This window comes from Netta rufina (assembly GCF_964035555.1).
Source record: "Netta rufina genome assembly, chromosome: 2".
Classification (NCBI taxonomy): Eukaryota; Metazoa; Chordata; class Aves; order Anseriformes; family Anatidae; genus Netta; species Netta rufina.
In genome coordinates this window covers 64,905,123-64,922,021 of record NC_140124.1, presented here as the reverse complement: position 1 = coordinate 64,922,021, position 16,899 = coordinate 64,905,123, and the positions used below count along the sequence as shown (strand labels likewise).

At 41.8% G+C, this 16,899-nt stretch overlaps 1 protein-coding gene across 1 annotated transcript in view; it reads left to right on the top strand.

Moving 5' to 3' along the window:
- Positions 1 to 341: 341 nt before the first annotated feature.
- Positions 342 to 16,899, top strand: part of TMC2 (transmembrane channel like 2) — a gene marked incomplete at both ends in the record, with an annotated part of 34,935 nt that continues 18,377 nt past the window's right edge. The window contains 10 exons of the mRNA XM_084281629.1: positions 342 to 387; positions 699 to 746; positions 2,714 to 3,029; positions 4,470 to 4,622; positions 5,889 to 5,979; positions 6,909 to 6,990; positions 7,303 to 7,409; positions 9,437 to 9,535; positions 14,132 to 14,274; positions 15,213 to 15,360. Of these exons, the coding sequence (XP_084137755.1) occupies positions 342 to 387; positions 699 to 746; positions 2,714 to 3,029; positions 4,470 to 4,622; positions 5,889 to 5,979; positions 6,909 to 6,990; positions 7,303 to 7,409; positions 9,437 to 9,535; positions 14,132 to 14,274; positions 15,213 to 15,360 (1,233 nt within the window). The remainder of the gene's footprint in view (positions 388 to 698; positions 747 to 2,713; positions 3,030 to 4,469; positions 4,623 to 5,888; positions 5,980 to 6,908; positions 6,991 to 7,302; positions 7,410 to 9,436; positions 9,536 to 14,131; positions 14,275 to 15,212; positions 15,361 to 16,899) is intronic.

The following is a 16,899-nucleotide window of genomic DNA, read 5'->3' as shown; positions in this document are numbered from 1 at the left end:
CAGACATGACTTGTGCCTGTGTTTCATACGATATCACCAAGCACCTACCATGGGGCTTTCCTTCATGTTTAAATCATGAAATGCAACATAATGCCGACAGCTGCCTTTCAGAGGGAGAGAGAAAAAGAAGGGAAAGCATTTGGGTGGGCTGAGGCAGAGCTGTGCTCCTCTCTGCCTTCCCTGCCCGCATGGCTTACACGCAGGAGCCCAGCCACAGCTGGATGTGCCCGTCTGCCCACAATGCTAAGAGAAGGAGCACATGGGTGCTGCAAGAAAGAGTAACCTGCTTATGATCGAGGTGCACAGCAGCTTTGGTATCCATGCAAAAGACAGAGGCTGTCATGGGGAAGAAAAAGAAATGCACGTTACAGGTCATCATGGAAGATGGTTGGTATAACTGTGAGGTCATTTCAGTTCAGATGCTGCCACACACTTAGCAAAATGTCTCAGGACTTCCCAAGTGTACCATGTTTTATCTTTCAAAGACTGTGCAATTTCTGTTTGCTCATGCAAGGAATTTCTGTCTATTTGCTAAACGAAAGGGAGTATTAAGAGCATCACTGTAGAAAACGAATATTATGTGTAATTAATAAGGGATGTTCTGCCCAGCTCAGCTTGCACTTAAAGATCCGCTGTGTAAAGCATCATGTGTAAGTCCCAGCAATAAGTGCAATTACTCTTCATTCTTTGTCTTGCAGCTGGAATAGAGATTGATGGACAAGTCGAGAGTGACACACAGAGTGAAGGTAATGTAGAGATTAAACAATATGGTCTTGTTTTAAATCCAGGAGGTGATATCTTTCCTTTTTCTCTCTGGGTTGGGACATGCTCTACAATGGGAACCATTTCGTGAGCTACTTGTAAGCACACAGATTTTTCCCTTGAGGTTTGATTTATGATAGCAATATGTAAAACAGCAAGCTTAAGCAGCCTCTTCATCCATGCTCCTAGAGTGGGAGGCTGCTGTAGCCCTTGTCCCTCTGCAGCCATCTCAAGTATAACAGGTATTCCAGTAAAGCATCACCCTGTGAATGCTTTGTATTGTGTTGAGGTCCTGTTTGCTTTCCCTGCAATGCATGCTGCTATAATACACTGGTGTCTTGATTAACTCTGACCACAAGAAGATAAAAATGAAAACGGATTGAAGACAGTTTAATAAGGAGAAATAGCTAAGGGGTAGGATTATACCACTAAATAGAGACAGCTAAGACTTATGATTGTAACAACACTGGGTAGATGATACGAGTGTCTAGACAACTGAAAAAATGGTTCACAACCATGTCTGTACGATCTATACTATCCATAAAATGTGAGAAAGTAATTAGCTAAAAGACTATGATTTTTTTTAATTAATATATCTACCTTTCCCATACAGGCAAAGAAGGAAATAAGATAAAAGTAATAGATGAATGCTCCACATTTACCCTAGTATTTGACAGGTTGCAAATTAAAACTGTGATGGTTGGCTGCACAAAATGAACATTTTCTCAAAGAGCGTAGTTGGTCCTTTGATCTAGATCACTATCTGAAATTCAGCTGAGATGGAACATTACATAGTAAGTGAAACCTACCTAATGACTCTCAAGAAATGAGTTGAGAAGTTCTTTCTTATTCCCAAAGTCAAGTATGATTACCATCTCCTATTTTTTTCTGACTAGCAAGCAAAAACTATTTGCTTGTTATTAATTTCTATCTTTTAATGAAAATAAAAATACAAATACTAATATCCTCTTTGCTTCCATTTTCCTCTCCTCTTAGGCTGTTCGTCTTTGCCTATGAATCCCACTCAAGCACAATTTCCTTCTTCCATTATAATTTCTTCAACCCTGGGAAAAAAAATCCATGCCAAAACTACAAGCTTCATTTTTCATGAGAACCCTATATTCATCAGTCAGATTGTGGACAATTAGAAGTGAAAAGAACCTGAAAAACTTTACTATTGTTTTTAATGCACTTGGTGGCAAAAGGGATGGAGGGGCTTGGAGTTTTTAAAATGTTATTTTCCTGTTTTCCATGATATTCTGCAATTAAAAACATGTTTCATTTCAATCCTTTAAACTGGAGACACTTCTTAACCTGGACAAATGAGATTCTTATTTGAAATGCCAGTGAGAATAAAATGTGTATCAAAGATTACCTGTTCTTCTTTCCTTGTGTGGATATAGACCTATATATATTCTTATAGAAGCAAAACCTGGTGCTGCCTAAGCACTACCTTTTCTATATATAAATAGAAGACCTCTGTACCAAGTTTAAAGAAGTAAAGAGCTTTCAAGGACATTGCAACAAGCAGCACATTGCATACTGTTTAACTGACTGCAGTTTCTGTTTCTGCTGCTCTGGAGTCTTTACAGGGCAGGAAGATATCTGTTTATGCTCTCTGATGGATGGGCTTTTGCTTTTGTAACTAAGCTCCAATTTTCTCATAGTTACACATCAGCTGCTGATGTGCTAAAATGGGCCTTGCTATCTTAAATAGTTGCATACCAAAGTGCTGTATTTGGCTCTTGGTCAGGGCATAATGCAAAACCCAATCAGGTCAACAGGAATCTGCTCATTGCCATCCCTCAGGTTTGCAGCAGGCATTCTGCTGGCACTTTTCTAATGAATCTTTATTGTGCCAATCCAATATGGAAAGCTAAGTGTTTTCCAAAGTGTTTTTGTTTGTTCGTTTTTTATTTTATTTTGCTTGTTTTGTTTTAATCCCTTGCAGAAGATGAAGGAAAGGAGAAGACATCTAAGAAACAGCCCCGCAGGGAAACTGTCAGAGCAAGTAGACTTGAAAGAAAAAAGCCACAGAGAGACAAAGAAGATGAAAGCAAAGAGGAACACAATTGTCCGCGACAAAACAGAGCTTCGAGGAGAAAAACACACCAAAAGAAAAATGGTGATGGAAAAAAGGCAGAAGTAAAAGAGAGAGACAAAAAGGCTTCTACTAAAGATCAGAAGAATTCAGAAAATAAAGAAAAAAAAACAAATAAAAAAGGAAAGGAGGGGGAGAACAAACAGAAGAAAGGCAGGAAAAACAGGTAATTTGATGATCCTTGTAGCATGCCAGGTGACAGATGTGCAGCTGTATGGACACACCTTGAGTTTGCGGCGTATGGGTCAGAACTACAAATACATTATTGCTCTTCCAAAAAAGATACAAGGGCAAAAAACATTAACGTAAATTGCCATGCAATCAAACTCTTTCCAAAGTTTTCTTTCATTAAAGAAATGTCTCTCTCTGGAGAACAGCCCTGCAGAGAGGGATCTGGGGGTTGTAGTTGACAGCAAGTTGAATATGAGCCAGCAGTGTGGCCTGGCAGCCAGGAAGGCCAACTGTATCCTGGGGTGCATCAAGCACGGCATCGTTAATCAGTCGAGGGAAGGGATTGTCCCACTCTACTCTACGCTGGTGCGGCCTCACCTCGAGTACTGTGTGCAGTTCTGGGCACCACAGTACAAAAAGGACATTAAACTTTTGGGGAGTGTCCAGAGGAGGGTGACGAAGATGGTGAAGGGCCTAGAGGGGAAGATGTATGAGGAGCAGCTGAGGGCACTGGGCCTGTTCAGCCTGGAGAAGAGGAGGCTGAAGGGGGACCTCATCGCTGTCTACAACTTCCTCGCGAGGGGGAGTGGAGAGGCAGGTGACCTATTCTCTGTAAACACCAGTGATAGGACCCACGGGAATGGTGTTAAGCTGAGGCAGAGGAAGTTTAGGCTGGACATCAGGAAGAGGTTCTTCACCGAGAGGGTGGTTGCACACTGGAACAGGCCCCCGAGGGAAGTAGTCACTTCACTAAGCCTGTCTGAATTTAAAAAGCGATTGGACTGTGCACTTAGTCACATGGTCTAAACTTTTGGGTAGACCAGTGTAGTACCAGGAGTTAGACTCAATGATCGTTATGGGTCCCTTCCAACTCGGGATATTCTATGATTCTATTACTGCTTCTCAGCCCAAATTCTTCAGATCCAGGCATGTTCTCCAGGTTGGTCTATGGAAATGTTAAAATTAAAAGGAATCTGTCATGTTTTCAAGCCTCATCCTTGTTAAATCTTGTCACAGGCATGAAGAACATTTATCAAGAGCCAGTTGTTGCACTAGGCAGTGCTTCTATAGCTGGAACATGGTCCAAAGCACTATGTTGGTTGAGTTATGGTGCAATGCAATCAGCTCTTGATCAGCCATACTGGTGGGTGCTGCATGCTCAGGGGGCACTGCCCCCTCAGTTTATCTTGCTCCACGAGATCTGGAGATTTCAGTATACAAACAAGCAAAGGACTTCCCATGAAGCTGGGCACCCTTTCCTCCAGACATCAGTCTCTGTGGGGTACAGACTGTTACTGGCAGGCCAGCTGATGGTTGTGCACATTGCCCCAGGACCCATGGGGGCCAGAGTCAACATGCCCACCCCACCCATGAGAGCTTCCCTCTAACTACGGTGAATTTTTCAATTTTGTGCTGTTAATTTCATGTCTTCCAGTACTTCCTCTGAGTCTTCTAACTCATTTGATGAGGAATCACTGTCAGAGGAAGAGCTTGCGATGCTGATGGAGCAGGTAGAGCAAAGGAAAAAACTGATTTCTGCCATGAGAAACAAGCCCTGGCGAATGGTGAAGAAGCTCTCAGTGCTCAGGTACCAAGAACCGTCACCCCTGGAGTCTTCACCAGCTGTCAGCTGCATTTTGCCTTTCCTAGAAACTACATTTTTTGCTGCTGTTATCATAAGTCCTCAGCCTCAGAAAAAGTGACCAGCTGAACCTGGCCAGTCCATTTGAGCTCAGAGGATCAGAGTTAAAATGTGGAATTTGATTTTCAGTCTCTGTAACCAGAGAACAGACAGGGTGCAAATCTGTTCAACTGATATCCACCACCAGGTCATTCTACACTTGTATTTAAAACCAAGTGACTCACTTCTGTCAGTCTACTTGTTAAAGCAAACTCTGTGCCCTGCTTTGCTTATTCATGCCCATTGCTAGACAGAAATCAAAGTGGCAAGGTGTCATATTACTTCAGACTTCCTAAGATGGTGTTGCTTGGAAAAAAAATAGTGTATTATTTGCAAAGGTTTGTGGAGCACAGATAACTTTGCTGCCCACAGGCCAACAGGGAAAGGGCTCATTTTAAACCATTCCTATGTCAAGGCAAATCCCAGATCTTTGGTTAAAAAACACACGAAACCTCCTTTATCCCAAGAAGAATTTCAACTTCAAAAATAGCATTGTAAGGTGCATACAACCCCCTATGGATGTGGGTGATGTCCCCACTCTGCTTTTGCCAAATGGCTGCTCAGAGGTGCCATAATAGGGCTGTGAAGGTGGACAGTCCCTGTGTGCCTTTGCTACTCCTTTACACCCTGAAGACCAATACCTGCTCTATCTTCCCTTAGCATCAGGAGCCTTGAACACCTCCAAATATTTCTAAAAATCTGATTGTAGCTCTGTACAGGAAAACTGCATTAAAGCAGCATTTCTATCTCACAAGTACACTATGATCCTGAGATCATTACTAATAAAATTTTATGACCCTCATATTCTGGAGTTCTGCAATAAAAGGAAAAAGAGCAAAGCAATATTATTTCTGATATATTTTCCCTTTGGGGTAGGACCAGGGTGAAAATTCTACCCAGTATCACATACCTTTGTCCTTTCTGGACCACTGCAATCATTACTACCTTCTAAGAAACCTAAATGAAACTGTCTCTATGGAGTTGTTTGTGGAAGGAAATTCTGCATCTTCTTGGAGTTTGTTTCACTAGAAAATATAACTTTCTTCTTGACCAATGCACGAGGGGAGAGAAAGTATCATAGTCATGCTGGGTTCAAAGAAGCAGAGGTGTAAAGCTAAGGAACCCCTTTGTTCTTTCAGTAATACATGCTTGTTTATTTTATTTTCCAATTAGGGAGGCGCAAGCTTTTGTTGAGAAGTTTGAAGGAGCCCTGGGAAAAGGGAAAGGCAAAAAGTTGTATGCATATAAGATGATGATGGCAAAAGTAAGTATGGAAATGACAGCAGAGAAAAGCATGGAAACTGTTTATTTATTCAGCATACTTTTGGTAGATTATTAACTCATAATTGACAAAAGGGATACTAGGATGTCAGGATAAAACTTCCTGTCCATGTTCAAAAAAATACTAGCCAGCTTCAATTCTATTATGATTATTGAAAGAGCAGAGGAAAATTTTCCCCTACCTTAATCTCATTGTCACCTTCCCTGGAGTAAGGAGGGATTTGGATGAACAGCAAAAAGTACAGTTTTCTGGTTTTGATCTCCAGAAACCTTGAAGTGTGAGACAAGGCACCCCTAAAGACACAAGAGGCCATGCCTCTTGCACTGCCCTATGGACTCCTGTAAAACATCATCCTGCTAGTTAATGACAAGATAACGGGGGGGCATTGATGGTGTTTTAAGACTGAGGTTGGTTACCAAGTTGCATGTTGTCATGGGTGTTATATTGAGAAGTGAAAACCAGAGCCAGACCTGAGCTGATGCAATCAATGGGAATTTAGATGCTGGTCTGATAACGAAGGACGCAAGCTCTGTATTTTATCAAATTAAATTTTGTTTTAAAGAGTTATCTCTGCATCAGTTCTTTCAGTCCAGAGCTAGGGCTGAATTTTCCACCCCTCTATAACATGGCAAAATCATTGGACAACTGTAGTTTTCTAAAAGCCTGGGAAGGGTTAAAATTCAGATAATGAATGTGAACACTTGGGGGATGAGGGGCTTTGGAGATGAAGGTAGTTTCTGAAATAGTCCAAAACATCAGACCTATATCTAGACCAGAGATTTTGATTTGGTCTTCAGGGCTTTACACCCACTTCTAGCAGTGCTGCAAAACCTTGGCATGAGGAAGTCCTCCAGACAAAGCAGCCTCGCACTTTGCACCTCTCTACTCACAGCCATATTATCTTGTTTCAGAAATGGGTGAAATTTAAGAGAGACTTTGACAATTTTAAAACACAGTGCATACCCTGGGAGATGAAGATAAAAGAAGTGGAAAGTAAGTGGAAGTTTCTCCATGCTGTGTGATGGCAGTGAGACATTTTTAAAGGCAGTTTTGCATTCATTCAAATCATGCTCCAGTTCCCCTGGTCTCTGCTCACCCCAGGCACCAGTAACACACAAGGAGCACATACCCTGGGCAGCATTGATCTTTGGCTTCTCCACCAGCAGTGGGGACAATTGGGAGGGTCTTCGGCAATATATGAGGGAAGGTCTATGGGGTAGACGGGTCTAGGTCTTGCTGAGGACAGCTTAGTTCCTCTCCTCCCACCCCCCCAACTCCTAACCATTACGTATCTTCTGCTTTAAGGTCACTTTGGCTCCTCAGTTGCTTCCTACTTCATATTTCTGCGATGGATGTACGGTGTAAATCTTGTCCTTTTTGGTTTAATATTTGGATTGGTTATAATTCCAGAGGTAAGTGCTTAATTCTCTCTGTAATATCATACCCATTGCTTAACATGAATGTGAGATTGTTGGCTCAAATAAGGATTTGTAACTGGCAGTGCTTTAGGAAAACGAAATGTGTAGGATCGATTGCTTACAGAGAACAACTTATAAGGATGTTACTGATACAGGAGCAAAAGTCGCATTGAAATCAGTAGACCTAAAAGGTTGCTGAAGATCCTGCCCATCCAGCAGCTCACATGGGAACTCAGAGACCTCACATTAAGCTATTTTCCTGTTTTTACTAAAGTGAAAAACACAACCTAGGTACAGGTTCATGTCCATAAGTGCCATAAAAAATGGACTGTGCTCTTAAATAGATTGAGAAAACCCCAATGACATTATGGGACATTTCCAAACTTCACCTCTCTGCATTGTATGAATCACAGCAAAGATAATGAAGTAGGTTCACATATCACTTCCTACATAATTATGAAGGACCAGAGCCATCAGCTGCAATGCAATCCTCACCAGATTTGATGAGTCCAGCTTTGACAAACATGCCATTGCATGAGCTTTCACAGGCTCAAGGATAAGGTCACACTGGAAAAACTGCCAAGGTTTCTGATGGATAGTACCAATACCTTGGGCTCAGGAGCCCATTTGGGCCCTCCAAGGGCCATGGCTTCAGATCAATGAGCACAGGAGATTCTTGAAAAGGAACAATCAAGAGAAGTAACAAATGATGTCCTGAGCACTTTGCCAAATAATGTTTGTTTGGGAAATATCCCTTTTCTGTATTTCTAGTTCAGATGATTCACGAGGATGAGCTATATTTCTAGTTTTTGCATTTCTCACTGTACTTGGAGAAGGAAAAGGATTTAATAGCCAATTTTATGTGGTCGCTTATTGAAGAATTTTTTAATGTAGCCATTATACCTCTGTCTAAATTACTCTGTACAGTCTTTAAAGGCTGTGCCATACACAGACAGTGGCATCTGTTCTGTTCAACACAGATTTTTATGGAGCAAAAATGCAGCATAGAGTCTCTCTTGAGGACTATGCTTTTGTTCTCCTTGATGGGGTTGTTTGCACTATCAAAAGCAAAAGCTCTGTTTCCTCCCAGAATGAAGAGACATAGCCATTAGCACTGAAAAATACAAATGTGGTTTGTGTGTTTTTGTTTGTTTGTTTGTTTTGTGAACTATGTGTATGGTAGAAGACTAAACAACTTTGTATAATTTGTTTTTGATGTATGCATAAAGTTACTCATTGCTACTGAGCTGTTACAATATGGAGAGTAGCTAGGCGATAAACATTTAGTCACAAATGATTTTGAAATTAATGAGATAGCCCTAAAAATAAGTGATAGATGATATGCTAGGACCTTTCTAGGCTAGGAATGCTGACATATTTTGGTACGGACACCAGAATCTGCTGGTAAATATGTTATTAACTCTCCATAGCCCTTGACATTCTCTGTGTGGACTTCAATAGCTGTGGGACTTGCTGCAAGGACTGCTATGCATGGTGTCATCAGGAGAGGCTGTGCTATGAAAACTATTCTTCGTGTCATTTTGTCATATGCTTCTTGCCCAAACCTAACTGCCCTTCACCTCACCTTGAGACCATTTTTCAATTCAAGACTGTATAATACAGAATCTACTGCAAGCTTAACCCAGTGCTATTGACTTCTCTCAAAGGAAGTCCTGAATAAATAGATAAAACTAATCCCTTTATTGCATTAGACCCATGAAATTCAAACAAAGAAGCCTCTTGCTAAACCAAGGACATTGAAACTGGAGCTGCTCATGGAGGAATCTAATTCATTAGCAAAATATTTCCTGTTTAATGAATGTTACCAAGGAAAGGGAACTCCTCTAGTTATTCAGGTGAAATTAATTCTAAATATTTTACACTGCTGTTCAGGTACTAATAAAATACATATTAAAAAATCAACCAAAAGCAACTCACTAGGGAACATAAACAACAAACAAACAAACAAAAACTACAGCGTGTTATACATCACACACATCTCTCTTATTAATGCTTACCAGGTCCTGATGGGAATGCCATACGGGAGCATGCCAAGAAAAACTGTACCCCGGGCTGAACAAGCAACAGCTATGGATTTTTCTGTTCTTTGGGATTTTGAGGTAAGTACAGGGGTGTTAATCATAAGAGATTAGTAGATCAGTTTAATACATAATAAAACCCTTCAGAAGTTAGTGAAGCTACGTGGATGAATTTATCTTGAGGTAAACCAAAAATTAACCTTTTTCTTCTAAAAGATGAAGAGATGCCCGCACCCATGAGTGCCATAGTGCAGATGCCATAGTGCAGATCCCCAGAGATTCCTGGCCAAAATAGCATATGTGTATTAAGACATATGCATATGGATTTGAATCCTTCCATCTACAAATGTGCTTCCTGGCATATCTCATATGTGTTTGTATACACACGTGTATATTTCTTGCTTTATCAGGAACAAAGCAAATGCACTTTTAGTCCAAATGGGATGTGTCACATCCCAACAGAGCTGGCTAACACCACCCAAAATGTGCTTTCTGGGGCTAATGAGGTGCAATGGGGCAAAATAAAATCCACTAAGGCCAGTGGAGTTGTAAAGCTCCATGCTGAGGGAAGTCAAAGCAGATTTAGGAACCCCATGCCCTTTAGTCTACACAGTAATTTTACTAATGAAACACGAGAGCTGATGTTACATTTTTGCACGCACATTAGTAGAAGCCAGTCACAATGTAAATTGCCCAGTCATGAGCTTGGTACAACTTATTTACACCACTTTCACAGAGTTGCCCTATGAACTCAGGCAAAAAATCTTTTTCCAAGGAAAAAGACCCCAATTAACACATTTCTGCTTTATCTTTAGCTTGCATAGAACAAATATTGCATCTGTATCAACTCACTATCATAAACATAGAATTTTATCCTGAAAAACCAAAGTCTTTAGTACGAACAAGAGACATTTGACTTTTGACTGAAAAGGCAGCCACAATGAAGAAGAAAAACAAGAGCTGCTCCAACCCAGCAATCCAGAAAGGAAATGCAAGCAGCACTCCTGGTTGGTAGGCAGGGAACACCTTCCCATACCACAGACTTTGCTCACAGCCTTGGGAAGAGAATTATCCTCTCACCCCTGCCATCCTCATGGGCCAGGCATGAAGGGATGCTGCTGCAAGCAATATCTTGGGATCTGAGTTTAAAAGCTGCTGCTTCTAGAAGCAATTATGAAATGCTTGTTGGTGCTTGCCCACACACTGCATGTATGGGACCCAGTCCTTCTGTAATAAACACCATCAAAACTTTGTTTGTTAAAACAAACAAATTGACAAGCTAATGTAAACCAGGCAATTTAAACTAGTTTATTAACAAAGCTTCAAGTACTGATGCATCAAGAAAGCTGACAGGGACAGACTTGTGTTCACTACCCATTTTCTGATGAGGATCCCATTATCACAGAATCACAGAATCATCTAGGTTGGAAGAGACCTCCAAGATCACCTAGTCCAACCTCTGACCTAACACTAACAAGTCCTCCACTAAACCATATCACTAAGAGCTACATCTAAACATCTTTTAAAGACCTCCAGGGATGGTGACTCAACCACTTCCCTGGGCAGCCCATTCCAGTGCCTAACAACTCTTTCAGTAAAGAAGTTCTTCCTCATATTCGACCTAAACCTCCCCTGGCTAACTTTAGCCCATTCCCCCTCATCCTGTCACCAGCCACATGGGAGAACAGACCAACCCCCACCTCGCTACAGCCTCCTTTAAGGTACCTCTAGAGGGCGATAAGGTCACCCCTGAGCCTCCTCTTCTCCAGGCTGAACAATTCCAGTTCCCTCAGCCACTCCTCATAAGACTTGTTCTCCAGACCCCTCACCAGCTTCATTGCCCTTCTCCGGTCTTGCTCGAGCACCTCGATGTCCTTCTTGTAGCAAGGGGCCCAAAACTGGACACAAGGGCCCAAAACTGTACTCGGGGTGTGGCATCATCAGAGCTGAGTACAGGGGGACAATCACTTCCCTAGCCCTGCTGGTCACACTGCTTCTTATACAAGCCAGGATGCTGTTGGCCTTCTTGGCCACCTGAGCACACTGCTGGCTCATATTCAGCTGACTATCAACCAATACTCCCAGGTCCTTCTCTGCCAGGCAGCTTTCCAACCACTCATCCCAGCCTGTAGCTCTGCTTGGGGTTGTTGTGCCCCAGGTGCAGGACCTGACACTTGGCCTTGTTGAACTTCATACAGTTGGCCTCAGCCTATCAGTCCAGCCTATCCAGATCCTCCTGCAGAGCCTTCCTACCCTTGAGCAGATTGGCACACGCACCTAACTTGGTGTCATCTGCAAACTTACTGAGGGTGCACTCAATGCCCTCATCCAGATCATTGATAAAGATATTAAAGAGAACTGGCCGTAGTACTGAGCCCTGGGGGACTCCACTAGTGACCGGCCTCCAGCTGGATTTAACTCCATTCACCACAACTCTTTGGGCCTGTCTACCCAGCCAGTTTTTAACCCAATGAAGTGTACATCAGTCCAAGCCAAGTTTCTTGAGGAGAATGCTGTGGGAAACGGTGTCAAAAGCCTTACTGAAGTCAAGGTAAACCACATCCACAGCCTTTCCCTCATCCACTAAGCGCGTCACTTTGTCATAGAAGGAGATCAGGTTCGTCAAGCAGGACCTGCCTTTCATAAACCCATGCTGACTGGGCCTGATCACCTGGTTGCCGTGCAAGTGCTGTGTGATGACACTCAAGATAATCTGCTCCATTTTGTTTCCTTTTTCCAGCCTTTTCACCTGCTTGTCAGAATCCAAAATCCACCAGTCAGGGTTCAATTAGCAACATTTCAAATAAGTTTGTAGCAAACAAAAACCTCATCTGACCAGCATGATGGAAGAATACAAGAAGCATCATTTAAATTAACACCTCCCTACTTAAAAAAAAAGCAAAACAACAAGCAACAACAAAAAACAAACAGGTGTGTTGCTGAACTACAGCTGTAGGTTTTCTCTAGTAGAAAATAAACCATGCACATCACATTCACATCAGTAAAGAAGTTTTCTTTTTGCTGAGGCTGTGCCATCATATCAAAGACGAGCTACCAACACTTGCCAGTCTCCTGCCTTTGGCTTGGTAAATAAACCTACATCACCCTTCTTTCATCAAGAGCTTGATCCTGTGGGTCTCTGCCAAATGATGCCAGCCACCCACCTGGCAAGCTTGTGAAACAATGTCCAGCTATGGGGCAACAACGTAAAACTGCCCTCTGCAGCCAGATGTTGAACAAAGCCCTTCACAGAGGCTTGTCCTTTGAAAATGAATGGATGTCCAGTGTGTTCCACAGGAGAGGTGCAGTGGGGAACATATTTCAGAGCAGGGGTAAAACAACGAGGCAATACTGTGAGTCTAAAAAATACATTTTAAGAGAGGAGTCAGGGGAAAAGCATGCTTTGACAGAAAGGAGGTCACATCATGAATTCCTAGAGGAGCAGAAAGGAATAAATCTCACTTGGATACCAGACACCATGCCTCACAAATGGAGTTTAAAGAGTATACTGGATAAGGTGCAGAGAGAAACTAATTTGTCAGTCCCCACAATTTGATGAATCAATAAGATGAAAGTTTGGGATTCCAATATGAGAAAAAAAATGTCACTAGTGCCTTCCAGAAACATAATCTTCATGTTTCATGTTTTATTTTTTTTCATTGCATTTACCCAGTACGTGCTATAAATAACATGATCCAAAACCCAAGCCAATGTGCTGTGGGTCTGCCAGCCACAGGCTTGCTGCATTACCCCAAGTTGCAGCCTGCAGCACCAGAAGAAAAACACACAAAGCTATCCTGTACCTGTGGCACTGTTCTTTGTGCAGGACAGATGTGCAGCTGATGTTGCACTCAGGGATGTCCCTAAACTAGACCCAGTGCACAGCCTTTGATATGGTTTTCAAGTGATGTCTCAATTTTGCTTTTCCAAAACCTTGATTGGAAGGGAGCTTGCTCAATTATCATGGGCAGACTGATTAACTACACTTAACTTATGAGATGAAAGGCACAATATACAATGATACACGTACAAGGTAAGAGAAAAATAGGGAGATCAAGTTAGGAGAACTGCATGTTTGCTGGATGCCCCACAGTTTGCAAGTAAAAAATAGGTCTACTTGAGACAACGTAGCTGTTGTTGTCTGAGCTCTGCTTTTCACAGAAATGTGAAAATACATTGTGAATACTTTGATATTAGTCTTTAGTTATATTTGCTCTGCAGGTAGGAGCAAGTAAAAGGAGCTAAATCCACAGGGTACCAAGCACCACCTGCATCTTAGCTGATAGGAAAATTTTCATATCATGGTGGAAAGCCTCTTTACTACAGCATTTCTATCATGAGTGTTTGATACTGACTTAGAGAAGTAGGAGGGCTATGCCACAAAGAACAGTAAGAAGTTTTTTCTGGTAAGGATAAAACAGTGATAGATAAAAAAAATGCATTTTAGTTTTGAGCCAGTATCTTCTGACGCAATCCCTTTCTTCCCTCTTGTAAAAGGATAAGTGCATTGATGGTTTTCAAAAATGACAAGGCAGCAAACAGCCCAGAGTGAGACACTAAAATAATTGCCAAGCTGATTTTCCTTGTTTTAAATGTTCAGTTTTCACCATGAACCTTTTTCCTACAGAGGAACAGCCACATGGCTTACACAAAGGTTTGTGTTTGCTTTTCCTCTAGGGGTACATCAAGTACTCAGCACTCTTCTATGGCTACTACAACAACCAGCGGACCATTGGCTGGTTGAAATATCGGCTACCAATGGCATATTTCATGGTTGGGATCAGTGTGTTTGGCTACAGTCTGATGGTCGTTATAAGATCGTAAGTAAGGCCAGTGTCTCCTAGCTGGGTTCCCAAGTCTGGGTTCCCTCCTTCATGTTCACATGAAGGAGGATTTTACCTGCAGTAGGTTTCAAAGCTTCCTTTTCACATGCTTTCACTGATTAAAATAAATAAATAAATAAAATAAAATGTGGAAAGCCAGTGTGAGCCCCACAGCTATCATGTCACACTGTGAAGACAGTCTGCAAAGCCAAAAATAAAACTCCCTGCCTCTCTCTGGAGGTCACACCATGCAAAGGTTATCCTTCCCTTACAAGAAAGGATAAGCCAATGTATTTGTATTGCTATTGAAATAGACTCTATTGCTATGCAGCGGAAAGAATCTCTTGAGTCTTTGACTGGAGTGGGGCATGGGGATTTACTGTATTTTTACTATGAAAAGGCAGCATCTGTTGTCTCATACAAAGATTTCAGGGATCAAATAATACAGAGGAAACAATAGAAGCCATATCTGCTCCTGTGCTGATTAACAAGAATAATGCCTTTCCTCTCCTTTAATGATTTGCTGCAAGCTCTTTCACTCCAACATTGTGCAGCTACCTAAAACATCACTAAAATGCTGTGTTGCAATGACTGTACTGGACAGCACCAGTGCTTTTTGACTAAACTTAACTACCTAAACATAGCCATTATCATTTACTCTACCATAAGGCCCAGAAACACTGTAAATAGTCATTCATCATGCACAAGGTGGTGGAAGCAATCCCTTGCCTGCTTTCATCATCTATTCTAGTTTTTCTATACATTATGGGTTTTATTATAAGGCCTGTATATCCCTAACAGTCACACCCAAGCCCCATGAAAGACCACCCTGCTTTCCTTCCTCACCAACCAGCTGCCCCAGCAAAGCTCAAGGACGTGTGGTGGCTCTGTGAAACACTTGGCCTGACCTTGTCACTGTACATACCCTTACACAGGATGGCACGCAATGCCAATGAGAGTACAGCAGATGGGGACGATGACAACTTCATTTTCAGCTGGAAAATGTTCACAAGCTGGGACTACCTCATTGGCAACCCAGAGACTGCAGACAACAAGTTCGCATCCATCACCACCAGCTTCAAGGTAACCCCTAACTGGCATTTCTCTGTCTGCTTCTGGGGATGCTCCCAGCACCTTCCATTGCAGAGGGTTAAAAGGACAACTGAGTATCTGTACAGGATCTCTCAAAATGAACAGGGTATGACACTGAATCATAGCAGGTCTAGCTCCAATGCCCTGGATCACCCCAAGCCCCTTTTTAGGATTTGGAAAACCAGATGAGTATTGTTTTCCTCTGGAGCACTAAGTGGGAAAAAATAGCTGCTGTGGTCATGTGAGAACCTAACCATCTCCATCACTTCTCCATCACCTGTTTCTCCTTGGCACCAGGCAGAATATAAACTGTAGGAACCCAATGCCATTGCATGCCCAATGTTTGGGGCAGCAGGAGCAGCAGAGGGGAGAGGCGGGACACAAGCCACCCTGCAGCATGAAGCCAAGGCCATACGCACAGGGGGTCACCACGTCTTCATTACTCTTCTCCCATCACCCCTGAGTTCAGGGCAAGTTTCTGCCCACAGCCATCCCCCTCCTGAGGCAGCGTTTACTCTGTGACTCAAAGCAAAAGAGAAGGCAGCAGCTTCACAGGGTGGCAATTTCTACAGCTTTTCCCTCCAAAATATCTTGTCTCTTCTGTTCCTCTGCCCCAGTCATGACCACATCTCATCTACAAAAGCTAAAACCCTCTTGAAGACTCAGTAAAACTGCCCTGTGTTTCTTGTAACATCCCAGATCCCAGGACTGTGTCACAGAGCCTGTTGTCAACACCACGAAGCCCACACCTCAGGCTCTCTGAACACAGTAGGTTTAAGTGTCCCATTTGGAGCCTATCTTAAAATTTCAGCAAAGAAGTTGAGGGATTTCTTCATTTCCATTTCAATGTCCACAAGCTCTCTGTGACCCACCACAGCTGCTGTCTGCACTACTGAAAAGTTCGTACTTCCAAGACAATTTCGCTGCTTAGCTGATGACACACATGTAAGTATGGGGGTAATACGTACATACAGAAATAGACAAAGCTTACCTGCTATTAAAGTTATGTTGCATAGCATGAGAAATCCTATCTCCAGCATGCTGGAAGAATACAAACTGATTCCATTAATATCAGTGGATAATAACAGATTTGTAGTTATTTAATCATAAATTCTGGGCTAACCTAACCTCAGAAAAGTTCAAAGAAAACAACTCTAAGACAATTTAATAGATTTTTTTTTTTTAATTTTGGAAACCAAGTAAAAACAAAATGTGGAAGACAGTGAGGATTTCTCCAATGAAAAACAGAAAGTAAGTGCAGAAAAAAAAAAAAAAAAAAAGGTAAAATCTTTTTCTGACAAAAAATTTGCTCTTAAAGCCTACTTTCAAAGGGCTTTACTTTTTTTTTAATTATTTTTAATTAACAAAGTTTGTAAAAAACAAAACAGTTTTATTTGAAACTGTAAAAAAAATAAATCCAAAACTATTTTTGGTTAACAGAAATTTCTATATAATGTTCTGCCTTTGGGCTACTAGGAGCTCCATTAACCAAAAACTGTTTCAAAAATTAAAAAATTACAAATAAAAAGT